The 27934-nt window shown below is 40.7% G+C and overlaps 1 protein-coding gene across 8 annotated transcripts in view; it reads right to left on the bottom strand.

The window, feature by feature from the left end:
* Window positions 1–27934, bottom strand: part of nrxn2b (neurexin 2b) — a 711574-nt gene that overhangs the window by 98643 nt on the left and 584997 nt on the right. For all 8 annotated transcript variants that reach the window (XM_020616301.1, XM_020616300.1, XM_020616308.1 and 5 more), the window contains one exon: window positions 5228–5409. In XM_020616301.1, the coding sequence (XP_020471957.1) occupies window positions 5228–5409 (182 nt within the window). The remainder of the gene's footprint in view (window positions 1–5227; window positions 5410–27934) is intronic.

The following is a 27934-nucleotide window of genomic DNA, read 5'->3' as shown; positions in this document are numbered from 1 at the left end:
AGAATCCACAGTCTGCTCCAGCTGTCCTAAAGTACCAGGTCTCTACAGTTGCTACTTTGTGGTGTCATGTAATTGTTGCTTTTAATTAGAATTTAATGTTTTAATCTAATTTGTATTCTAATGCTTTATCTATGTATGCATTTAAATATTTTAGCATTTATTTGTGTGCGTTGTGTTAGGTGTTGAATTGTCTGTGTATAAAATGTGCTATATAAATAAACTTGCCTTGCCCCACTGAGTAAAAGGTGACTGGACTTACCGAGTATTCCTAAAAATGTTTCACCATTCATCCAAGAGACTTAATTAGTACTACTGACTCTTGGGAAGTTTTGTGGTACTTAACTTCTCTGGGTGATTAAATACAGAGGACCTCCCCAGCAGTCAGTAAGAACGGATGAAGTCTGTTGGATGAACACAGAATTATTTTACTACCAGAAAGCAAATCCAGCTGTTTTCAGTTAACCGCTGCTTAATATTCCCTGACATGGCTGACAGAGAATCTTTAAAAACATAGAAGCAATACTGCTCTGCAACAGCAATATCAGTGCTATCAGTCATGTTTGATCTGCTCAGCGATGATTCATTTCTATCGCATTTTCCAGATAATGAATTTCAAAGCCTTTTCAACTAGAACTCTCAAAATGTCAACTAGGAGGATTGCACTGCTTTCAGACACGCCCACAGTAAATAATTAGGAAAGTGCAAGAAGCAAGGTTTTGTGAGGATATGGTATGTCCTTGTTAGAGCAGCTACAGTCAGCAGATTCAGTGTAAGCACCTTATTCCACAACCTTAACTTTAGCTCTCCTACCCTGGGGCCCGATGACAGCATGTCAAGAAGATGTCAGGTAAATGGGCAGAAATGGATGGGAGGAGTGGCATGAAAAGAGGAAGACACTTGGTAAGGGATGAAGGCTATATAAAGAGACCGGTGGTTGTGACGATCAAGGATAATACTCTATCACATCCTGATGGCATGTTGTGATCAGTCGGCCCCACCAGTGATAGTATTGTGGTTTGATAGACAGAAAAAGCATGTGATGTGTCAGTGATGTGTCATATAATGACAGGAAATGGTTGTGATCGGCGTCTGTGGGCTGCTGACTCCATGATAAAGGCTTAGGAAGGTCATTAACTTAACACTGCTTATTTGCCTAATAATTGTAAATGCCTTAAAAGATAGAGAAATCCAGAAAAGGGCAACAACAAAACTGTATAATTTCTTAGAATTGTGCATGTCTACTTTCAAACGGGCTCAGCCATTAGAAAATTTGAAATCCTATTAGGAGTTCAAACTAACCTGGAATGAAAAGTGAAATGCTATTTTTGAGCCACTAGCCAAAGATAACAGATAAGGTCCAAGATACTGGGCCTGGAGCACTGTCAATGTTTGAACATGGAGCTATTTTGTTGTTTGATTGGGTCTGTGAGAGGTCCCCATCAGGTGTGATGATATGGGGCCACGGCTCATGGGTTCTCGTGTCTAATTTGCCTGTACTTCTCCCCTCAAACAGAGACGGGCATAATTAAAAGGACCCAAACACCTACCATGGGCTGAACAGAGTCATTTAGGGGAGCGACTTGGGAGAAACGGCAGCAAATGAAATGTAATTGCAATGAGAGCAGAGGAGCCAGACTGGTGTGTCTGAGGCACTGTTGTGTGCGAGAGAGGGAGAGAAAGAATGAACCAGGCATGAGGGACAGAGGGCGCAAATGAAAGACACAGAAGTTATATAGAGAATATGCACTTGAGAGAAAAGCAAGTAAAAGAATGACAGATGAAGGATCATGTGTGATGGGTGCAGATAAACAGCGAGGAGACATTCCTTCAGGTTAGAATAAAAAAACAAAGGCACTGTGGTTCACATAAAACTCTACATAAAGCTGAATCCAAGTTAAAAGATAGGTTCACTGACATTACAGAAAAAGACATTATCTTGCCAACCTCTACAACAGCTGTGCAGATAGTTGTGGTTTCATTTCCTCAGGTTTTGCTGTATCTGCCTCTGAAATTTCTTGAAACACCCCAATACAATGAAGGTACTCACAGGAATGAAAACTGTTTAAAATTTCAACAGTGGAATCTCATTCCAAAAGCACTGTCTCATTACTCAGGATTATCCACAGAACACACCGACAACAGTTGTAATAGGGGCTGTTTGCTTTAGTTTAAAGTAATTCTGGTAAAAAATGCTCACAGTCAGGTCTGTCGATTATCTTGAGTGTGTTTCTCAAAAGAGTTGTCACTGCTGAATTTTTTAAATGATCCTTTTCAATGCTGAGAGGACCACTAAGAAATTTAAACTTGCTTCCACTGTATCTGAGTGACTGCAGAAATATCAAAGAGGAAAATCTAAAATTCTGAGCAAATAAAGCCCCTTTCAGACATACTACACCTTTTCCATTAATCTGAAGGCATCTGAATATCTCGGATTCATGTCTGAATGAATCAGCACCCTCACCCCGGTCACTTTTGTGTAAAAGTTGCAACAACCATTTATCTAGGTGGGATCTAGTAATATTTACGTACTGTATCACTTTCAACATGGCACAAGTCTGACTTGCATGCAGTCACATTAACAGAAAGGGACGCACAAGATTACAATTTTGTGTGTGTGTGTGTGTGGCAAATATTAAAGATGCACTGATTGATCAGCTGGAGATCAGAACCGGCGGGATTTTAGCTTGACTGGCCATGACTGGTGACAGGCTGATCAGTCTGGGATTTCCGATTCTCTGCTGGTCAAGCATGATGGTTTACTCCGATTACAAAGCGGCACACACTGAAATGTGCACAATGAGGACATTACTGGCACATATGATATGCATGTATATGTACAGTGTATTCAACCCACGGTATAACACAGCAAATACAAACGTCACGCACTTTAAAAAGAACTGTGCTCAGCAGGACTGATGTAACATTTCTATTGTCTGTTGCACCTGTTTATATATGGAAAAGTACAAATATTGCACTTGATTTTTAGATGCAGATTTGTTAAAAAATGTGACAGTGAAAGAGAGACATTTAATTTTCACAAAAATGTTTGTGTATGCTGTCAATTACAGTTCTTAGAAAGAAAATCTGAATTGTCAGGTCTGACTTAATCAGAATCAGCTACGAACATTGCAATCTGTTTCTCTAGCAAATATCACGCATGTACTGTGAGGACCACTAATGTAACAGTGACTCATGCCTGAATAACTGAAAGCTGTAGCTTTAACGGACTGATGAAGCCAACAATGTTGCTTATCCCGTGTTTGGGTTAGGGCTTAAAAGTGAAACATTATGCATGGGAAGACATCACTAGAGGCAAACAGGAAAATACTGGCCCTCTATATTCTTTGATATTTTATTGACATTTACACGGCCCACTGTAATATAAGACTCTCCACAAGGAATCCTTTGAATAGGGGAAAGCACGAGAACTAGGAACTGACTGAGGTTCAAAGTTGTCGAACCTGCACTCTACTATATTACCACTTCAACTCCAGCCTCACTTGCTGTGTCCAAACATTTGCAACTGCAATCTTCTACCATTATAGTCATTATCACTATTTATTGCTGCATTCAAATTGGCTCTGACCTACTGTATCTGTTCTATCCATCAACCCTCCTGCTCTACATTTTCACAAACCCCTCTCCATTCCTGTTCATTCCTCCCTCCATTCCTCTTGGTTTACAGAGCACTGGATGAGCAGTGACCCAGGGTCAACTATGCTCCTGTCACTTCCAAGTATGGACAGCCCAAACAAATTGGGGTCACCGGCATGTTGGAGCAGTCTGATCCCACACATACACATTCAGTTGTGCAGATGGCCAGGGGTAGATAAGTGTTGATGCCAGAAATAGTCTCTTAAGCAACTGCTGGACATTGCAGCATCTTTTCCACCAGCTGGTACAGTAAAACACAGTAGCTGTGAACCTGAATACTGTACTGTTGCGACTGTTGCAACTGTGCGGCCTTAGCGACATGGTAAGTGGATCAGGTGTGGGCCTGGTCGGTATTTAACAGAAAGGCCCCCGCTAAATTGAATATACGCTTTGAATCTAATATTGGGTAAAAGAAGCAAAGGGGTCAATGAAACAATTAGATCCTGTGCATTTTTAAATGCCTGCTGTCCCTTAATCACCATTTAAAGTTGTCATTAGAGGTGGTTTAAATGACCTTTAAGCCTAACATATGAAAGCAATAAAAGCACAGATGAGGGTAGTAACTAGGGGATTAGTCATTTTCTGGACTCTGCACACACCGATTCGTCTCAGTTACCCTTGTAGTACACACAAAAAAAAAAAAATCTACATGCCATTTACAGATGATTCCTTCGTACTTGGAGCAGTCTGAACTATACCTTATCAGAAAAAAGAGAGAGAGAGTGCTAATGTGAGCAAAAGCAGAATAACCTGTAAGCCATTACATATGAAAAAGTACATAGCACTGTTTTAGTATAGTATGTTGAAGCTAAATTATTTCTGTTCATTACAATCTGGGTCTAATTTTCATAGCCATCATTCCCATCACAATGTAGCTTCTAAATTGATCCCCAAGTTCTAGAAATGCACCAACATTGCTGAAAAAAGTGGTTAGTTGGTCATACAGGTAAGGAGCAAACAAAGAAATTAAGACCAAAACAACAAAAAACTAAGCTAAAGCAGAATTATTATTAAAGCCCCACAAATTTAGTCACCTTAACCTACAAGTTTAAAGTTTCCAAAAGGGTAACGATGAACCATATATATACAGAATCATCTTTTATCAGCATGTAACACCAATATTTCAGTGCTTTTTGTGCGTGTCACCTCGTTTCCAATGTCATCCTTAGAACCGGACACTATTGTAAAATAAATGCCTCTATTCTTTGACTTCACTCATAATGAATCAATCATCCTCCTCCCTCTAGCAACCCTTTTGAAATCTTAAGATCATACTGCCAGTGCAGGTAGCCCTGCTCCCTCTTGGACATACATCCTTACTGCTGTCTGCTGCTTCTTCCTCTATTCACACCTTCCTCTTTTTCATTCTCCAGTCTAAACAGCCCCAAGTCCCCTACCATTCCTCTGGCATCTTTCTATTGGGGTATACCCCACTTTTCACCTGCTTGCCTTCCCAGGCCCCCTTTCCTTCTGAGTTTTCCTCAGTGATTCATATGACTGAGTATAGCTTAGGGTGCTTTTCCATTACCCCATCATTTCACTCCCCCTCATTATCCCCAAGACGGTAACTTACTATGTGCAGCTCCAAGTAATCTCCCAGTCCCTTGGCACTCTCTACCCTGACCAGAACAGCCTCCTTCAGCTGCGTGCTGAAGCCCACTGCCAGCCGGTCTGCCCGTGTGCTCGGCCGGTCATTGGGTGGCCAGGTATATGTGATGAGGGCTCCGCCTCGCCCGAAGATGTAAGTTGTCCCAGCTGCAAAACACAGGGAGGGGGGGGGGGGGGTTTTTTTTTAAGAAATAAAAATAAACTTTAAGTTAAAAATAAAGATGTATGGTTTGTCTGTAACACAAATGCAGGATATGTTCAGTCCCATAAGCAGAAGACTGACATTATGCAGAGAAAAGTAGACTTTTACCCCTTTGTTTGTCATAACTAACTTTTATTCTCTTCTGCCACATTTTTTTTGTGTTGGAGAAACTGTAGTTTATGAAAATAATATGTCATATATAATCCAACATCAAATAAAGCTTTATTTTTTAAACTGCAGTTGCGCTGCATTCAAACTAGGGTGAACTGGCAAACTTTGTGTTGGTCATGCTGTCAGTATAACCACCGCCTTGTCAACGTCAACAAAAGAAATTCCTCAGATCTCCCTGTCAAGGGAAGTTTGCCTCAACAGTATTTTCAGTTCTAGCTTAAAAAAAAAACCTCCCTGTCTCATACACCAAGCTATCCCGTGTCTGAACTCTAGCTGAGGAGTTAGAACGTGGCTTGGCTCCAGTAAGCTCAGCGGTGAATGAGAAATGATGGCTGTGATTAGCATAGAGTAATGAAACTGCAGTGAACTGCTCTCAGCCCTGTGGGCTGTCTGTCTTCCATGGAATATAAATACATATAAACACAGGCTGCATGTGTACATACTAAAGCAAGTGTATGCAGTGTAATGAAGCTGCACTCAAAGGCACATAGAGTTGCATATATATGTGTTCAGACTCACTATTATGCACACACACGTTCTAAGAACACTCTATATGTCACATAAGTTAAACTTTGCCCAAACTGCCAGACTCTCCTGCTACGCTAACATCCAGCTCAAGATCAGGATAGGTTTTTCATATTTGGATCTGGCTGACATGTTTGCTCTATTTTGCACACATCTTTGCCTTCTGAATAAATCAAGTTGCACTATGGGAAATCTTGCTAATGTGAACATTAAGTTCCATTAGTCTACTTTTTTGTTTCCAGATGAATAAAACTCATTTAACCTTTGTTTTACTCCATATTTTTATTACTATTTTACTCCATAGCTCTTGATTAGGTCTAAAAAGAATCACAATTTTCCAGCATTCTATGTGATGCCTTCAGTAGTTTGTTGACTGTTTCTATCCTTTTAACGTCCAAAATCATTTTGAATTTACTGTGACATAAAACAAAAAAAGGCAAGTATTTGACATTTTCCTTACTCAATGGAATACAATGTAAACATATTAGCAAAACAGTTTTAGTTCACAATTAATGAACAAATTGTTCTAAGTCTTGCACTAGCTTCACATATGCACAATCATGCATTGAGACAGCAGTACACAGCATACTGAACCTACACAGACCTGTGAAAGCACACATATACACACACAGACGTCCTTGTTTGTCATGCCCTACAAATCTCTCTCTCTCTCTCAATGTGCTCCAGTTACAGAGGATGGAAAGCAGAGGCTATGATGACCACAGGGCCAACAGGCCATCAAACCACATCGGGCCACACACACGCTCTTGGCTATAAACAGGGAAAAAGCAGGCTGATAAAGAATTGACACACACAAACTCACTCTGCTTCCTGACACTTTCATCATCTAACAATCCACTGACAGCCATTTGAAATCAGCTGACACACGTCTCCTCTCCCTCTGTCACCTCTTTGCCCCCCCCACCGCAGCTCTCTCCAGCCTTCCTCCTCTTTCTCTTCTCCTTCCATCCCAGCAGAACTAAGCCCTCTGCTCAGCCCTTGTTTCTTGAGGCTGTATTATTTTAGCGCTGACTAATTATCGCAGCATGGCAAGGAGGGCTATAAAGAGGCTGTGTGCCAGAGGAGGGGGGAAAAGAGAGGATGAAAAGAGACAACAGGGTACTGAGGCATGGGGAAGAAAGGATGGAAAAGTGCAAATCGTGAATGGTGAAGAGGAGTAGAGAGCAGGTGTCTTTTTTCTTTTCTGTGATTTTTAACAGTACTGCACCAGAACTTCACAGAAGCTGGGTGAGAGATAGTTGTGGAAGAAGAGGAGGAAAGACTTCTAAAATGGCTGACAAACTGAGCGAGGGGAGCCATGTTGTGATGGATGAGAGCAGAACCATGTGGAAAAAAGTGAGACTGGTGGATGGTAGCTGATGTTAAGCGCATGTTAACACGTGTTTGCACACATATTAGGAGAGAAAGAGTCTGAGAGACAAGAAAAACTGTTCATTTAGCTTACATGCAAGATGACACGACCATGCATGACAATGTCACAAACGCCATCTTTGTTGTAATTTTTACATAATTTCAAGTAAATCTAACTTTACAGATTTTTGTGCAGTCCATGATGGTGGCCTCAGGAGGGAGGTCTGGGCATCTTTGCTTAGACTGCTGCCCCCGCGACCCGGCCCCGGATAAGCGGAAGAAAATGGATGGATGGATGGATGGCAAGATGACACGACCATGCATGACAATGTCACAAACGCCATCTTTGTTGTAATTTTTACATAATTTCAAGTAAATCTAACTTTACAGATTTTTGTGCAGTCCATGATGGTGGCCTCAGGTGCCATTGCATCCCCTATTAATTTACCTAAACTATCATCATGTTTTGCCATGATGTAGTTTTAACCCATGGAGCCTGACTTCATAATCATAATTTAGCCTTTGGGGCTGCAGAAATACATTTGTGTATCTGTGTATTTTTCCAAACTTGACTTAAACATGTTTGACTTGGTGCACAATACATCTATGAATTCCATTTCATACTACAGTAAATGATCTTTTGTTATACTCAGTATTAATGTGGGATTCAGCAGAGCAATGAAATGCTGTAATTCAGTCTGAAATCACAAAAAAAAGCTTCAGTCACACTTGTCACTTTTTACTTTGTCTTTTTTATATGTACATTCATTTTACTGGCATGAATGTCACAAACAGAAGCACAAAGGTTGAAGGACAAATATATCAAACCACCTCAGAACTCTAGTCGTCCTTGAAAACACTTTTTAAATTCTTTTTCATTCCTGCATCCATCCACTGAATTGGTGTTGATGAGGCCTGCTTTGATTTGTCCAGCTGATAGTGGCCACCTGCTGCCTTGTGCACTTATATACAGGTATGTGTGTGTGCGCACTCTTCTCTCCTCTAAATGAAGAGACAAAGGAGGAGCAGAGTCTCTAATCAGTAGTCTGACAGGGCGCATCCATGTGTCACTGTTTCACCTGGCAAACACCTGCTGCTCAGTCTGAGGCAAAATCAACCGAATACTGTGGTGCAACACACACTAACAGAGGATGAGGTGGAGAGGAAAAGAGAGTGAGAAGGTATTTATCAAACTCAAAAAGACAAGTCTGGAGGGCATTTTGTCCTGGTTGTCATCATGAGAATGATTTTCCTAAAATGAGAGAACATCTATACATTTCGAGTAGCTATGCACACAATAGGAAAGAAGTCCAAGGAGTCCCCCAGCTTGTAACATTTCTTGTGGGTGACCACACCACACCCTTCACACAAAAACAAATGGACGGTTACAGTGATAAAATATCTGCTTCAACCAATGCTCAAGTTGATTTTCATGGCTGACTAAAAGAAACCACTGTTAGTCTAGAAACCAATCTACAAGTTTCAGCCTGCACTGCAAAGTGGTCAGCACCAATGCACTTCATGTAATGAAATATAGCAGTTAAATATGAGTTTTGTAATAAATAACAAAGACAGCAGGATTAGTCTTTGATTGGACTGTCATCACTAGAAAAACAACAGTATCTGCCTTGTCAAATATTGAAAAGACCTACAGGATGTTTTCCTGACAAGTGTGGAATTACTGCCCTCTCTCAAAAGCAAAAAAAAAATGACATTGCAGTGCTCAAAAACTTGGGGTTCTTAGTTATGCATATCAAGCATCTGACTTTGACACTTGATATGCACTGGCTTTGTATTCAGTCATTTGGTCAAATGAAATGGTCAAGTAGCCCATATTTTCTTAGGTATGAGGACTGTGTACCGGTATGCACCTGGACAGCAGTCAACAGGAGATGATGGGATGAAGGGGCGATGACATGAAGCTGCAGTCAGAATGGGCAGTTTAGGAGCTTTCTGCCACCTACAGCATGGGAGTCGGGCAGGGGGTTGGGGGACTAGCTGAGCTCCATCAAAAGAGACCTGAGCACCCACAGTAGAGACAAAAATTCATGGTTGGGTGGTCCCAAATAATCATAATCAGTTTTCTTATATTAATTCTAATCATAAAACAAACTACAGACAAGTTTAACTAAAAACACAAAGTTTGACACCAGGGCACAGGAGCCACTGTTTTGTGGCCCACTTGCGGGATTAAAGTCTTTGCAGTACCTGTAGTTTTCAGAGAAAGTATGCGACTTGTCCCTTTTGAACGGCATCTAATTTGATATCACACACCCCTAAAGAGGATCATACCATTTCCACTCCCAACGTGAGCTGCCCCATGATAGCAGCACACAGAACTGATGGCAGGCTGTGCAGCGTTTTGACTTTACCCGCTGTGAAAGCCTGTAATGAATAAACTAACACTGTGATTATAATTTTTACATCATGTAGGCCTACATTTTATTTGAAGCTACAGTATATTTGCTAGCTGTAGCCTAGATAAAGTTCCTGACCCCCACCTCCCCCCAAAACAAGTGAGAAAGGAGAGCAGGGCACTTCCGCCTACTTCAAGCACTGGGTGCATGTGCTTTTGAGAATGAGTATCACTGTATCTGTGTGTGTAAAAATACAAGACAAAACCAAACCGAGGCACACTGAGGAATCTGCATCTGAGTTCTTCCAAACAGCAGCTGTTGGTTGTTACTGAAAAGTGTGAGACAAAAGTAGATTAGTGCTGTGTGGGAGTTGTCGGCAAACAAAAACCAGGTCGGGTATGGGTTCCCCTGACCTTCAGTCCACCATGCTCTAATCAAGCAATCCTCCTGCCTGCTTTCACTAGAACAACAATGATGGAAATGCAAAATATTTCTAACTTGTGTCTAATCAGCTCTGGTGCTATTGATCTCGCCAATCAATCCTACCCGCAGTGCCAGAGCTGGAGAGAGTGCAAAGAGATAAATCAAAACATTGCAGGATGCCCCTTGATTATCATTTCCATTCACATGGGATGGCTGGCAATTTGGTTTGAAGGAGGACGAGCAAAAAAAAAAAACAACAAAAAAACATTTTCTTTTGTCCACAGATCTGCTGGAAAAATAATCAGAAAAGACTCATGAATCAAAACAGTAATGAAAAACCTATTGATTTTGATTTTTCACACTTTCTTCCCTTTTCCTTACTCTTCTTCTCTACACTGGGGTGAGAGAAGAGTGTATTTAGGGTTGAGTTTATTATTGGGAATGCTTCCTCTGCAAGGGGCCATTGATTTGGGGTAGTGGATTCTAGGCCACTACCATTTACTGTGGGCATAAACAGGTCATATCATGGAAAGTATACAGCAAGATTTTTCATTAAGGCCTGTGGTCAATGCTACAGTGTCCAGTGCTAGCCGCAAAGCCTCAAGGGGGCTGACAGCGTGAAAATTGCAAGACAGGCTGCCGATAAAATGAAAATTCCACAAAGAAAAAAACCCGTCTTATAACAGTCAATTCTTGAGAGGCAATAAGCCTCAAGGCACACCAGTACTGCACACCCACGTAAATTTATACACACTTCTGATTTTAAATTCTCAGACAGGGTCTCCAACAATAACTCAATAACACAGAGATGGTTCCTCCAGCCTTCATGTATTATTGGATCAGACTGATTCTTTGAAGCAGTTAAGGACAGAGACAGAGCTATTGATTCCTTTTAAACGAGGAGACTGAAACCTTTTTCTTGCTACTTTTTTTGACAGTACATATATTTCAGAGACCCGGAGGGATGCATAGACAGGGAAGGGGGAAAAAAAGGCAGAGAGAGAAAGTGGCTGAGATGAGACATTTGCCAAAAGTTTCCTGACAGCTGTTGTTCTTTGACGTTGCAGAGTTCTATGCACACACCCTGACAAGAACTTGGTGATGAGCACACACACTTTGCTGACATTTTAGGGTCTATCCATAGCTTTCTGTCACTTGTGTGGGCTTCAGACATCACAACTCCCATTTTGTAGTCTAACAACCTCATCAACATTGTCGCTTTCGCTCTGATAGCTTTTTCTCTGTAGCTGTATTTGACAAAATGCAGAAATGGCATCTGAGAGTGGAAACGAGTGATCCCTCTCTGATGTGGTTGGATAATATTCCTTTTCCATCTATGCCTCCTGCAAGATTGCTTCAGTTAAGAATAGACAGACCTTCCTGTTACATGGGGTGAGACGACACTCGATCAAGGCAGTCTTAAAGTCTCCAACACTTTCCAGAGTCCAGTTAGGGACAACACATGACATCAGTTGTTCTGGTCTATATATGTGGCTTTGTGGAAGGTAGTAGCTTGTAAAAAAAAAAAAAAAAAAAAAAAAAAGCTAAGAATTACAGACAAGATGCTAATCAGATCTGGACTACACTGTTTTTGAGACTCCTTTGTCTGTAATATAGTACAAGTAAGAAGGATAAGGCAGCACGACAGGCGTAATATAAAAGCCATTTGAAAAAAGCAGTTTTTGTACTGAGAACTTAATCACACATGACACAACTATTAGTAATTAGAAGGAATGCAGTGATACCAAAATCTCATGGGACCACACTGCCAAGATCAAACTGTCCACAATAAGATATTTATCACAAAGTTAAAGAAATGAAGAGAAAACACCAAAAAGTACTTTACTAAATAATAAATCAGCATTTTTGTATAATGTATAAGTATATAAAATATAATGCTGCAGTCAGCAGAAGTCCCTTTCTGAAATAAAACTGTTTGAAACTGGTAGTTCAACTACATTCAGAGTTAAATTACATGTTTGACATTTTTGTGTAGTTAACTACTACAATTACAAATACGTTTGGGCCATAAAAGGAAAGGAATTTTTATTTTTATTTTACTATTGCTTTACTATTTACATTGATTAGGGTGTAGAGAATAGAGCAAGGCAAATCCTGGGAGTTTGCAAGTTTCATATACAAAGTGAAGCTAACCTCAACACTGAATATGCTTCCAGATTGTAATGTTTGTATCAGAACTCTTGCACAGTGTCTCATCCCCTATTATGGGGGCTAAGAGGAAGGAGTGATAGATGTCTGTGAAGCTGGTTAGGGCTGATTTGTTTCTATCATTGCAGCGACTGCAGGGGAATAATAACAGGCCTCTCTGTTTTAAATTACAAGCTTTGGACAAATATAACTAATTTCAATAACACTGTTACATTGTTAAAAGTTCTTCTCAAAAATCACTTGTTCTTTGCAGCTTTAAAGATCAAGTGGGGCAGATAACCGAAAGGAAACTGTGCCATTTGAATGACTTAGTCTACTTATGTTGAGAAAATGTTGAAATTACTTAAAGATAATGAGTAGTATTTTTCTTAAATTAGGGTTTCAGTTATGTCAACAGCACACATCTTAAAATGAATGAATCATCCCTCAGACTGTTCAGAAATCACTTCTGTCAGCTGGAGATGTCTGATATTCTCCTTCCCAATTTCAACAATGGCAACTTGATATGCAGCTGTATCTTTTACAATCTGGGAGGACTCAAATGTTTCTCCTATTTGCTTTCGACTCCAATAATGTGCTTGCAAGGTTTGTTCAAAACCTTTCAAAATTCTTATGTCCCTGGAGGGGATGCTACTATCTGAGAGTGATCTTTGTACAAATACCATTTCTCAGCAAGTACTCAGACACTACCCTTGTCTTTTTCCAGATATCTTTAAATGAAGTGCTCCAGTGGGAGCAGTAGAAAGGAGGTGGAGTGTTAGGCAGTAACAAGAACATAGGAAAGTATGCTGGGGTGGAGGGTGCTTTTAGACTGATTTACACTCTGATAAGAAGAGACACATCTTGAAAGGTTGCACATCTACCCTTTATATATCATCTAGAAAGCTTATTGATCAGCCAAAAATATTCTTGTCTGATAGCCTGCTCAAAAGTCTGCCGAGTATGAGAGCGTGACACCAAACACGGCTACATTTTCACTGAACTATGCAAAACTAACAATGGAAACAAATAACCAGTCAGTCAGCTACTAGTGGAGATCGTGGTGATTATCCCATGCTTTTGTTTTTAAACTAGCAACCCTTTTGACCAGTTAAACCTAGGAAACCCCAGGAGCTAAATGCACAGACTAAATTGACTTTAGCTCTGAATTTTAGCTTTTCCCACTACATCTAAAGAGCTGCAAAGAGGATTAAAAGGCAGTCATGTGGTTTTACAAGTAATTCAGTGATAATTCAGTGGAAGAGCAACACACCTATAGAGTTGTGCTGCAAATAAACTATGACTAAACATGACAGGGATCAAACATTTCACTTGTTGTAGAAGGCAATCCATGAGTGGGGCTTATTATAAACAAACTGTACACACAACTGTCTACAATAATTGCTTTCCTGAACAAGATCAACTGGATAGCACAGCCCATTAGTACACCCTTTAATTTGGTTGGATGGTATTGAAGTTTGGCAGCAACTGCGTTTATCTGTGTTCTTTCTTTTTATACACTCATGCGCGAGCGGCTCTGACACCTCAATACCCGTTACTTAAAATTACATGCTTCACGTTCACATGCCGCAACTCAGAAGCACATGAATGAACATATAAACACATGGGGAGCAGCAGCAACAACAGCATTTTTTTTAATGAACTCTTCTACAGTAATAACATGCCAATCAAACTGAAGTGGCAGTCAAAAGTGTGAATATTTCAGCTTGAGAGTCTTGCACTGGGACCGTGTTGTTTAATTATTCATCATGTTTGGAGGGTATGCATCGCCACACACTGACCCCACACTGAACCCACCACCACCCCTGCAAATGCTAACGCTGCAAAATACGGTGACAGCAGATGAAACCCCATGTTAGCAAGACTTTGTTTGGTGTTTATGCTGAAATGTAGCAGTGAACAGAAGGTGGTGTTTGTGAGAACAACAAAAAAGAAATGGTGTTACAGCTTGGAGAGAAATGATGAGGGGAGAGAATGGAGAGGTGTGAATATACATACATATTTTGCAATGGGCTGTCAAACACTGACATGGTGCTGCATGAAAAAATAACAACAGGCCTGGCTCAGAACATCCTTATTCCCCACAGAGGGACATGAGGCTATGATGTTCTGAAAAGGTCAGACTATTTTGTTCCCGCTAGACCTACTGTATAGGAATACAGGTTTGTGTTTTGTGTGAGTCGAGGACATTCAGGCGTGCATGCTTCTTCATAATGTTTAATAGCCACGGGCCCCATTAGTTAACATCAACCTAATTACGCAGGAATGGCCTTCAAGTATATAAACAAATGAGCTAAAGCTGGCAATGGCCACTCCATCCCTAAGTGGTGACCTTATGTAAGGGTGGCTCATGTACAATTACACAGGCAGAAAAGTTCTGACAAACTGTGATCATGTGCCATTTAATGAAAAGAAATGAATATAAAGGGAGGGCTGAACTTATTTCATGTCAAGGAACTTTTAGTTTACTCATTTGCACCAAGAAACGCTAAGATGAAATGTGCTAGGGCTTCATTCATTTAACCATACATACTGTAGATACCGTACAATAGTTATGAACAAATTAGGGCCAGGAATTTATTCTCTTTAGCAATCAATATGCCAAACAACTCTGTCTATAAAAAGAAATCAGTGAAATCACCCCCCCCCAAAAAAATTGACTTTTGTCCAACATTTTTGTTTAAAAATGTATTGAATGATCAAAAACTAATAATCGCTAATTTCCACAATAAACATCACCTGTACTTGTCACCTTTATTACAATCAAAAACAAAATTCTAAGTACTATTTGATTACACACCGTTAACTACCATACAATGCTCAAATAAGTGGACAAAACAGCAAAGCTACTGTTAAACTACCAGAGCTTCCCTACTCTGTTTGCATGGGCCACTGGATAAAATTCGTTTCCACTGAATTCACCTCTCCAGCTTGTTACTTGGATGTAATGGCCTCTTGGAAATACTACTTGTCAGAAATAGAGTGAGCGAACCAACACTTTTCACAGTCTGTTTGTCGAAGCCAACGTCAACTTCCACTTGAACAACTTAGAGCCCAACATGAAACAGACCCCTGTAGAACACTTGACCGGAGGTTGGAGCAACATTCTAAATGGTTCTTTAATGAAATGAGCCGAGTGTGCTGTAGGGCTCAGATAACTTGTTACTGTGGTACTAGAGGTGTAGGGGTGGTGGAAAAACAAAGAGCGATGGAAGGACAGAGATGTGAAAGAGTGGCTGAAGAGATGGAGTGAATGACTGAAGGGAAGAAGCTGAACAGAGCAAGAGACACATGGGGATGCAATGGGAAGCCTCTTCCACAGAGCAAGAGTGCAGATCCCACTCTGTTTCACTCCCAAGGACTATATTCCTCAGACTCCAGGGTATCCCACATGAAAGGCGGAGGCAGATGAAGTGGGGAAATGAAAGAACGACATAGTCTGCAGTGAATGTCAGAGATGCATGCATCAAATATTGTGCGCATGTGCTCGCATTGTGTTTCGACAGTCAGGTATGATGAGCTGGCACAGGTTGGTCCACACAGGATTTTGTGAAGCTTTGACTGTTGTTTGGAAGCATGATATCTGCTGGGTGGGATTCAGTGTTGCACACATAGAATAACCATTTTCTATTCACTCATATCATGAGCTTGTAGTCCTGAAGAAGAAGAAAAATCAAACAAATATGTCTTTGAAGACTGAAGGATCCAGCTTCCATGAGCTTACAAGAGCTAATGGCCCTGTCCACACGAACACAGGTATTTTCAAGAGTAAATTTTTCTATGCATTTTGGTCTTTTGTCCACACGTAAATGGCGTTTTAGGTCACTGAAAATGGAGCTTTTGGAAAACTCTATCCAGGGTGAAGATATTTAAAAGCAGTTTTCAGGGTTGACATGTGAACAGAGTAAACTTTTGGTGTGTTCTCATTTGCTAGACTGTGCAATATTATTTTCTTTATCTGATAATATTGTGCACTAGTGAAGGTAGTAACATTGCTAACCAGACTTTGAGCATGCTTACACTTAAACACACAGTCACTCATACACTATGTTGAGGAACAGAGGCATCGGAATGTGCTATAGAGATCCTCGCTACACTCAGCAACACTCCCGCATTGGTCAATTCCCCAAACCCCAATGCCAGCAGTACCAATAACTTCTTTCAGACTTCTGATTGACCAACATGACTACATGGTTAGGGTTATATCACTGGCTGCTGGCTTGACGTACTTTTTTTTGCTCTGTCATGTGGACAAAGATGTTTTACAACAGCAGTAGTTAGACTGTGGGTGGGATTTTTAAACAAAGGAGAGAAAAACAGTGTTTTTATAAAAATACCAGTGTACGTGTAGACCAGGCCAAAATATGCAATATGCTGCTTTGGTGGTTACTGAACTGAAGAGCCAAATGCTGTTGAGTCGCACAGTGCACATAGTGAGGCGGCAATTGAAAAAAACATATCACAAGCCACCTCTCTGAGGACCCTGGGTAGTCATCTGAGATGTCATTGGTGCCTGTGTTCTGTGATGTCCAGTCAGAGTTGAAGCGCTTAAATAAAGTAAAAACAGTGGGTTTTATTCTTTTCATCATTCCTCTGTCAAGTTACTGGTCCCGGGAGAATGACTCCTGGAAAGGGGCGAGTGTCTCAGTACGCCTGTCACAGAGCTGAGATTATGATTGTGGGGGGAGCTAGTAAGGTGGACGAGCGAGGCGAGGAATGGGAGATGCTAAATAAATGACTGTCCACATTTTGCTGAGAGCTCTTCAATGGAAAACGAATCAAGGCAAACGTGTAATGTGATGAGACAAAACCCAAACACGAGAGAGAAAAAGGAACAGCAAAGGAGATTTGCTGTGCCGTGTCTGGAACCGCAACATTTAGCCAGAGGGGCATCACTTACTGCTTCTCTCTTTCTCTTACTGCCTGCCTTCCTTTCTCTCATTCTCCTCTTCATCTTTAACCCTCCCCCTTTGTCCCTCCATCCGCTCCCTTTCTCTCTGCAGGTTGGCAGTCAAACATAGCAGGCTGTGGCCGTTACATAACAATCCATTTGTTGGCTGGTGCTGAGAGACTGCTTGGCGGCAGATGCTCAAGCAGCAAATAACGTCTTTAACCAGGAAAAATAAGAATTCACAGATGCTTGTGGGCACAAACAAATAAACACAGGCTGGAAGAGGATGGAAAATAAATACTGGGGATACTAGTGGAGGCCTCATGCTCTCTTTTGCTGGGGCAAATGTAAGCTGATGAGCCAAGAGGACTCTCAAGCAATCTATTGGGTTTAATAATGTTCTGCTCAAGTTACTGACACTTGTCCCAAGACAGTTTAATTTGTGGTATGGTGTAAACACACTGTTACAAATGGGAGCTGTGTATGCATTTTCCTTAATAGGAACTAAACCTAGTTTGCACGTGCCTTCATTAACTGCATTTGCAAGAGCCCTGCATGCTAAGTCAGTGGGACATAATTAAAAAGGCCCTTCCGGCATAATATGTACAAGAAGTCACATTATTTATATAGCTAAAAATCACAAGAATATCTCAGATGGCTTCATAATCCAGAAAACATGCAACAAGCTCTACCTGACCCTTTATTTGGATAAAGAAAAACTTCACAAAAAAACCTGTAAATGCAGTGACAGTGTTCATTGTGTCATGTCTCAAGTTAGTACAGCGATTTTGCTGGTGTCATGGAACTACACAGTGTGCACCAAAGTGTTTCACTTGTTTATGTCCAGGTGAACCTTTGACAAAGGTTGTCCTCCAATTTTAAAATGGCACACTTAAAATTTCAGTGAGATAAGCAATAAGCCAGTGCTGACCACAAAAGAAACCCCACTGGTAGGTATCAGGAGGTGTCAAAGAGTTTCTAAAGTCTTTTCCCATTACTTTGACAGTGTTAACCCAAATGCATCTTCTCTTATGTGTTCCTTGTCATGTTTCCCTCTCACTGATGTTTGACTTTTGCAAAATGCTCGGGGCAGTCTAACCTTCAAACTGCGATGTTCACATGTAATATCCTCAGCTTGCAGCCTGGAGGGCTGCGTGAACCTAAGCAGTGTTGATTAATTCAAAGACACTGCATTTTCACGAGGGGAGGGAACAATGTGGAAAAACACAGACAAGTGTGTAGCTGCGGGCTATTTTAAAACCTGTTGAGAATGTTTGGACAACACATGGCAGCACTGGCAAGATGGGCAGTGACTGCTGCAAAGCCATTTACAATGGTTAAATGTCACAACGGTGTAATTCTGTAAAAGAAAAAGAACTACTTCAATGCTGAAAAGGACCAAACTGTGCCTCTGTGGTCTGAAAACATTTCTTCTCATCACATGCTCATTCAAGTGCCTTTAAATACAAAGGACTGTTCATGCTCTCTGTCTAAGTGAAATAAAACAGGTTATAGAAATGAACTGGAGCCAAGATGGCTGAAAGAGGTGCTTGGAGGCAAATACAATCTTTTTCCATCTTAAAATATATTAACAGTGGCAAGCAGATAAGAGCACAGTTGGCCTCAAACACAAACAGAAATGTGATTTAATGCAGCCGTCAGCCATTCCAGTGTCCACACTCCATTGGCATCTCAGTCACCACAATAACTGCAGAGCCCAGAACAACCCAACTCATTTCCTGAGCTCATACATAGCGTGTTTCGCTGTGGCTAATGAAGGAAATTAGACAAATAACGAGTACAGTTCACATTGGATTTGAGCCAACACATCTCAGACAACAGCCAGTCTGGGGAGCCTCACAATGGCAAGGAAATATATTGTTTCAGCCAGTTCTCACTGGTAAACAAACCACAAACATTTTCTCTGTAATTAGCAAAGCTTCCCTGCCAAAGCACGGACGAAAACTGGTGATTACTGTGATCACAGCAAGCTTCCAAAGCCTTCAAGATGTACAACCCCAAATCAAAAGAAGTTGGGACGATATGTAAAATCAAAAATTGAAAATAATGATTTGTGAATCATCTGTGTCCTGTATTACATTGAAAACAATACAGCAGCAAATCATTTGATGTGACACCTCATCACCTTTGTTTGTTCAAAATAAACATCAATTTTGATGCTGCAACAAATTCCAAAAAAAAGTTGCATTTCAGGACTAGTAATGAGGTAAAACAATGAAATGGTGATTCCATTTGAAACAGGTGATGTCAACAAGGGACTGCATCATGATTTGGTACAAAAGTGGCATCCAGGAGAGGCCGAGCAATTTAGGAGATGGGCCGAGGATCAGCAATTTGCCAACATACTGTATGTGTGAGAGAATTATTGAAATGTTTGAAAACAATGTTCCTCAAAGAAAGACAGGAAAGGATTTAGATGTGTCACCCTCTACGGTGCATAACATTATTAAAAGATTCAAGGAATCTGGAGGGATTTCAGTGCATAAAGGGCACAAGCCTAAGCTGGATGACCGTGCTCCTCTGATCCCTCCAACCACACTGCATCTACAATCGTCAGAAGCCTAAGCTCGATATACTGTAACCACAAGGGCTCAGGATGACTTTGGCACATCTCTGTTCAGGCACTACAATATGTAGTTACATCCATAAATGCTGCTTAAAACTGTACTGTACCAAAAGGAAGGTCTCTGCCCTTGGCAATGGTCACTTACACTTTTGTAATGGAGCCATTACTGCTGAAAAATACATAGAGATGTTGGAGCAACATACGCTGCTTTCAATATGACGTCTTTTCCAGGGACGTCCATGCATATTTTAACAAGACAATGTAAAACCTCATACTGCACATTACCAAGGAATGGCTGTGGAGGAGAAGGGTGTGAGTGCTGGACTGGCCTGCCTGCAGTCCCCACCTGTCCCCATATGAGAATGTGTGGCACATTTTGAAATGCGAACTGCGTCAGCGAAGAACTTAAGACATGCTTCCCTAAACATCTTTTAAGTGTTGTGAAAAGGAACGGCAACATCACACTCGGGTAAATGCTTTAATGTCCCAACTTTATTTAGAATGTGTTGCAGCAAAGAATAAAACTGATGGTGTCACATCAAATGATGTGCTGCTGTGTTGTTTTCATTGTAATACAGGACACAGATGATTTGCACATCACTATTTTCATTCTTAATTTTGATTTTACACACTGTCCTAACTTTTTCTGATTAGGGGTGAGATGACATATAAGCTTTTATTGCATAGTCTTTGTTAAATCAGGGAAACTTCTGTACCCCAATAGCTTTTGATAGTGCCATTTTTTTGTGCTCTGTTCTGTTACTGTCTCTATGGGTTAGGATGATATGACACGTTTTGGTTGTCTGAGCACAGGTGGAAACACCTCAAATACATGACATCTACTTGGCTAGATAAATGGGTCTATAGTGAAAAAATGTTAAAAAGAAAAGGAACCTATAATTCAGCTGTAAATTACTGTTGTATGTCTGTAGGCTATTCAACAATAACATATCTGAACAGTGCACTGACTTCAATAAGACAAGCTTTGTAATATGCAATATGAGCCCCAAACTTCCAATAAATGTCTGCTTAAAAAACAAACATATTTGCACAGCCATCAACGGCTGAATACTCCTCTTGGCACAACCAAAGAGCATACCAACAACGTTCAGGAAAAAAAGAAAAAACTAAGAATAATTTTCAAACTGGAACTGCTTTTGTGCACAGAAAACTTCTGCAGTTTTTCTTCTTCTCTCCTTTCCTTGCCACCCCTCCACCCCCCACCCATAACCGCCAAACTGTGGTTGAAAATAAAGGCGGTTACACAGTTGAGTCATACTGAGTGTCACTCCAGCTTTCATAAAGTTCTAGCAATTCATTTACACTTATCAGAGTAGTTGCAACATGATGAAATACTTGATCAGAACCGCATGTGTCTACAAAAAAGGTGCTTGGAAACTGTAATTTGTTGGCTCCAAATGGCAGCTAGAGGTGATGGACTGACCTCATGGTGAAAAGGTTTCACAGGGACTAATTCTTTGGAAGAAAGTAGTTCCACTGAAAACTGTGGAATACCTGGAATGCACAATACTGTTGACTTTTTAAAGCAGTCTAAAACTTTGAGCACTACAAAATAAATTTCATTAACCTCCATGGTATTGGGCTGAAGTTAGAAATCCTGGCCACATAAAAGCACTAGAGGTGAAACTGTCTTTTTTTAAATGTTTGATTTGTTGTGATTAAGCGTTTCTATGGCTAATATATATTGTATGTTAACTATTTGTTTGTTGAGGAATGTCACTCTTTTGCAAAATGAATCTACTTTTGGGTACCAACAAAACTAACCTGAACCTAAAATATTCTTTTACAGTTGGAAAGACACTGAATAGGCAGTTTGAAATAAATGAGTCCTAAGTTGCATGCTCCTTGGTCACAAAACATTTAAAATATTGCATTTCAATTCAAATCCCAGTGAAAATTTGCATACAGATTAACAGTGGAGGACTAAATATTCTGAAACATATGTTGATATTTTTAGTTCTGTATAGAACCTTGCCTCTGTGTTTTTGCCTGAAAGTAACAGTGTAGGTGTGAAATGCTGTCAGAATGCTACAAATCTGCAACATATAGCCTGGGTTAAGAAAAATATGGGTTTCAGCAGTAGCAGGTTTGAGTAAACCTGTCAGTAGAGGCCAAAAAAAACAAACAAAAAACCCCCCCTCATTCTCAGAAGAGTCATAGGGGGAGAAGAGAAGATTGGGATGAGTACAGATGGAGCAATGAGACGACATTTTGATCTCAATTTTCCTCCACAGCTGTTGCTACCAGCAGGCAAAGGCAGAAGGGAAGAAACAAAGATGCATATAGAGATGGGCAAAAATGAGTAAAAAAAAGGAAAGTGGGATAATGAGAAGGCAGAGAAGGGTTGAATAACTGCTAACCTGCACTTTTGCCTCAGTTCATTACTTCTATCCTCTACCCTTCAACTACTGCGGCTACACTCTCTCTTTGTTGTCTCTTTCCTCACCTCCCTCAATCTCTGCCCTCATTTTTCTCACTGTCTCCCTGCAGAAGTCGACATAGGCCATGCTCTACCAGCAGGCTCATGCGAGGTATGTGGAGGAGGACTTGCTGTTTCTAATGAGACACCCTCAGTGAGAATGCAGACATCCATCTTGTCCCTTGCCTTTGGCAACATCAATACAAAGTATTGGATGGAGAGGCTGGAGTAAGGATGAGAAGGATGGAGGGATCAGAAGGAAAGGATAGGCAAGAGGAAGGATGACATAAAAAGAGAAGCAAGATGAAAGGAGGGGCAAAGAGGTAGAGGGGAACCAGAGCTTTTATAACCTAGGTCAAGTCCATCTTTTTTTATTCTGAACATGCAAAGATGGGTGACAGTAGCACACATCATGAAAGAAGGACAATACAATAACACTATACAGTTCTCAGGCATTTAATCTAGAGCTAAATGGCAGTCAGGTCTAGTGTTACAGATCTGAGGCTGCACACTGGTTCAGAGTAGCTTCAAAAGGACATGAAAAAACTGGAGGGCAAGCCCTAATTGGGCTTAAAAATTGATCAGTGAAATTATACAACTAATTCTCCAAAGGCAGCTAATGAAGGACTGCCATAGCTGAGGAGATGTGATTTTCTCAGTTATGATCCGACTGCAGTTCCTTCCCCAAGAGAAAAGGGATAGAGAGAATAAATGAAAAAAATACCTGAAGATTTGTGTCTTTTGATTTGCAATGTTGATGCTTATAGCTAGACTAAAATCCATTTTAATAAGGCAATCTCTGTTCTGAAATGCAGCTTTCCTTTAAACAAGCAGAAAGCATCTGACAACAGGGTAAAACAATTCCAATTGATGTTCTAGCGCAAATCAACTTGTTACAAAAATTCAGAGCTACTTTCTTGACACAAGTGAAGTAATCTGCCTTATTTACACAACCTTGTTTGCTGAAAATTTCTAAGGAAAAAAAAACACTCAATGTATTTTTATTGCCTTGACTCACAGAAAAAACAAGACTTACAGAGAAACTGAGTTTTTATAAAGTCTGAATTTGCATGTGCAAAATCAGGCGGCTAACAATGTTAAATAATACAGTTTAATCACAGTATGTGGTCCATATGACCATACACAAACTATGTGAGTCTGATTGAGTGAGACGACTTTAGAGAGTAATACAACTGCAAACACAAGCAAATACAAAAGCAGCTCTGCTATGGAGAGGAGCAGAGAGAAATGGTAGACATTAATGAGGGAGATGAGAGAGGCGCTGTAATCAAGGGCTACAGTGAGCTGAGAACTGTGAGCATTGCCCTCCCTCTGCTTCATTTGCCCCTTGGTGAACAGCCACCATATGGTAATAATAACACTGCAAACCATTCATTACAAACCCGTCTCCATAAGTGAATGCTTGACTTTGAATTCCTGCCCTAACGTCTGCCCAATCTTCTCATCAGTCTCTCACTCTTGATTTTTCCCCTCATTTCTTTTTCACAGCTCTTGTTATCCTTGGACAACCGCTGTACAGCCTATTCAGATCAATGGTAAACTGGCACAGTGGCTGGCAGGCAAATGGGATGACTGAAACCATCATTTGTGTGCTCTGTTACTCATCCCTGCTACATCTGAAGCTTTAAAAAGTTATGCCCCTCTGGTCATGTTACACATGCCAGGATGGCTGGGGTGTACCCAGCCCTTTAACACTGAATTAAAAGCATTAAACAAAGCTAGCACTTCATTTTAACCCACTCTTCTTGCACAAAGCAACCACAGGGCAACCTGATGCTGCTTCATCTTTGAGGCACAGCAGAGGAGGAGCACACAACTGTCCAACGGGCTAAAACAAACTGGGTTTTAGTCTTGTTAGCTGTTATTGCCATGGTTAATAACAACACCCACAATCCCCTAACATGATAAAAAATGTTTTGCGAGACACAACATCAGCCTATTTGCTATCGTGCCTGCAGCTTTTTGCAATAAATCCTGTGCAGTAATGCAATTTACGATCCTCATCCCTGACACCTCAGTGAGCTGACGTGTTTGAAATATAAACATCTTCTGTGTTAATATACAGGCAGAAATGAGAGAGCACACCAAGGAAACAGGAGTTACAGCACACAGAAGGTGTGATTTCCAGTGGCCCTCAGTTGCAATGACCCACTTTTGATTTGGCAGGAGGGAGAGAAATCTTTAATAAATGCACCACAGCTCACACACTCATTTCCATGAGGCTTGTTACAACAGCCAGAAGTCTTTCTGCTGCTGTCATGGCAACTGCTGTATATCTCTATAGAAGGCAGAGCATGGAAAGTTAATTTAGTTAGAGTGGCTGAAAATCAAAATATCAAATACTTTGTCAAGTAAAGCAGCTTCATTATTAGGTGAACATTCCTTTGAGGAGTTGCACTGTCAGTGGCTTTTACAAATGAACTCTGAATACTCTGGGGCCTATCTCTGTTTTAAAGCAATGGTTCCAAGCCTTTGTTGTCTGGCATACTCCCACTATTCTATCAAGAACTGTATGCTCATTGTTATGCTGGTCATGTTCCAAACGAGTGTGTTTGAATTAGTTCAACACTATTTGATATAATAAAATGGATTTTTTTACAGTGTGTTTTTGTCACAGCGCTCCTGGATTTGTCTGCGTCCATGTAAGCTTTGTGTACATTTGGCCAAGTTTGCTTTTGTACTACTGCCACCTGGAATGACAGAAGCTATTCCTACATCTCCGCTTGCTTGCTAACCAGTTTTTACACACTCTGATTTCACAGTATGTGATGCATGTTAACAGGAGGTGTAACTAAGATCAAATTAGCTGAACGAGTCTACTGTCTTTACATCATTGTAAGTACAGATCAAACCCCTGGAGAAAGCATACCTCTGGCTGGAAATCACAGTTTTAGAGTACGAGCTTGAGGCTGGTGCATGAAAGCTGGCACAGAAGTGAAAATAATGCAAGAGGAGTGGGCTGCTCAATAACAAACTGGAAACAAACAGCATGTGAATCATAGAGTGAAATGCACGCTAAGATGGCGACTTTACAAAGTAAAGAGAGAACGCGTTAATGACACAGAGGAAAAATAAATGTCAGAGTGAGTCAGAGGCTTCAGTTTGCAAGCATTGCAATTGTATAGATATACAAACATCTATACATAAATATAAATAGCTGTTATGAATGTTATATATTTATGCCCTATATCTATATGGCTAGTTGGCCACAATTGATCAGTCTGTTGATCAGTCTGAGTCATTCCACTTCATCTTTCTCTGTTCCTGCACCTCTCTAAATCAGCCTCACTCTCCACAGTTGTTCACACTACTTGACTCATCATTAACACTGCACTAATCAACCACTGCCCATTAAAATCCATTCTCTCCCTCGCATGCTAGTGACAAGAGGGGGAAAGGAGTGATGGCAATTGCTCTTAATAACAAGCACACAGTGTTTGTTATCACCATGCTATACTGTAATTTGGGAGGGAGACGGGAAAAACTGAGAACGGAGGAGAGATAATAAAAAAGAGACAACCCAACGTTGAAGAGAGCACATAAAACACAGCTGACCTTTGCAAAATGGGGACGCTCGTCAGTGACAAAATGGTGGCTGATGCAACTAAGCCTCTAATCCAGAGGAAAGTCTTTGTGTATAAACTGCTACTAAAACGTCTGAACCAATTTGTAGCACTCAATTTTTGGAGACAAAGTGATGTGAAGACTAATGTCTGACCAAATATTATTAAGGTCACAGTAATAAATCATGCTGAAGTAATAATTCACTTAATATAGGTCACTAAACTATCACCCCAGAGGAAACTTTGGTCTTGGAGCCTTCTTTGTGCGCGTTCACACTTTCAGTGGATACAGTGGTAGCAGTGTAATGGTACACAAAAATCATGGTTCAGTATCTAGCTTGATCATGAAGTCACGGCTCGGTTCATTTTCGGTACAGTCATAAGACTGCATCTTATTTATTACAAACTTTTGTAAACAGCAACAATTTATAATGCTTGTTAAATTATAATTTACATGAAACAAATATATAAAAACAAAAACTGAAAAAACACTGAGTACTGCTGTTTAAATGAAGAAGGAAACAGCATTTGTACTACACTCATGTTTTACTTGTAGTGGTGATATTCATATTCACATGGTGCTGTTTCATTTGAGTTAGCAAATGTGATATGTTTGCCAAAAACATGCCCTACTTCCACTGAACAAACATATTAAGTGGTGGACCAGAGATGGTCAGGTCCACCATGATATGTTCATGTGCGAACATGGATTTGAAAAATGTTCCACATGCAAAACAAGCCTACTCTTAACTACTGTTAAAGACTTCATTCAGTACACATGTGCTCTGAACCTAAAGTCCTGTACTGAAACAACTTGGCATGAATACGTCTACCTTTACACCCCTACTGGTTGGGCACAGGTAAAATGACTATGGACAATGAAAATGACAAAAGTTTAGTTTAACAACACTGTTATTAGTTTTGACCATCGTTAAGTCACTAATATCAATTAAATGGTTCTAAAGGACAAATAAAACAGACCAGAGGAACTAAACATTATCATCACTCTCTGAACCTGGCATCATTTCATTCTTCATAAAAGATGAAACACATAGCCTCCTCCTTCTTCTTCACTCAGTGAAAGAACACTGCAGTGAGAGTGGCAGCCATTTTGTGCCTGTGCTTTCCCCCAAGCCTAAGAGCTGAGTGAATAAGGAGAGAGTTGGGATGGGTGCCAGGACAGAGTTTTGGCAGCAGCAGACGTACAGGCCAATGCATGACAAATGAGTGTGTCATGCATACTGTTGAGCCCTGGCAGAGACCTGCCCGGCTTATCTGTTTGGTGAACATGGCACAAGTCAATTTGACTACAAAGACCCCCTCGCCACTGCTCCACTGCACCCTCCACAGAGCTGTTTTGATTCGGCTCCAAGGAGAATAGAGGATGAAAAGAAGGGGTGCAAAGGGTGACAGGGAATATGAAGGAACACCCTGGCAGAGAAGAAGAAGGATGGGCAGTAGGGCAAAATAAAACGTATGTGAATCAGGGAGAGACATGCACAAGGAGATGTGGTGGACTGAGAGAGAATTAATGACAACAACAAAATGGGGAAGACTCCACAGAATGAAGGGTGTGGTGGGGAAAAGAGGAAAATCCAGTGCGGCAGAAGTTTCAGTCTGTAAACATAAACCATTTCTTTGCCACTCTGGGTATTATTATGATTTTGTGTTTTAGAAATAGTCCCCAATAAGGGCCACAACTCCATCAGAACACATACAATATGCATACAGAGCAGAGCCTTTATCCTCCTTGCAACAGTAAATCATCCCCTTCTGACTGTTTTATGTTCAGTGAGGCACTGGCTTTGATGACAGTTCATTTTATGCTGATTCTTTGTCAATCTTTTTGTGCTGGCCTCCCCCCCCCCCCCCGCTTTTTTTTTGTTCTCTTCTGCGTGGCCCCCCCCCCCCCCCCCCCATTTCATCCAGCTAAGGCAGACTCCAGCATGCAT

The sequence above is a fragment of the Monopterus albus genome, unplaced genomic scaffold, assembly GCF_001952655.1.
Source record: "Monopterus albus unplaced genomic scaffold, M_albus_1.0 scaffold173.1, whole genome shotgun sequence".
Classification (NCBI taxonomy): Eukaryota; Metazoa; Chordata; class Actinopteri; order Synbranchiformes; family Synbranchidae; genus Monopterus; species Monopterus albus.
The sequence above is the reverse complement of the archived record's forward strand: the minus strand, read 5'-3'. Positions and strand labels throughout refer to the sequence as shown.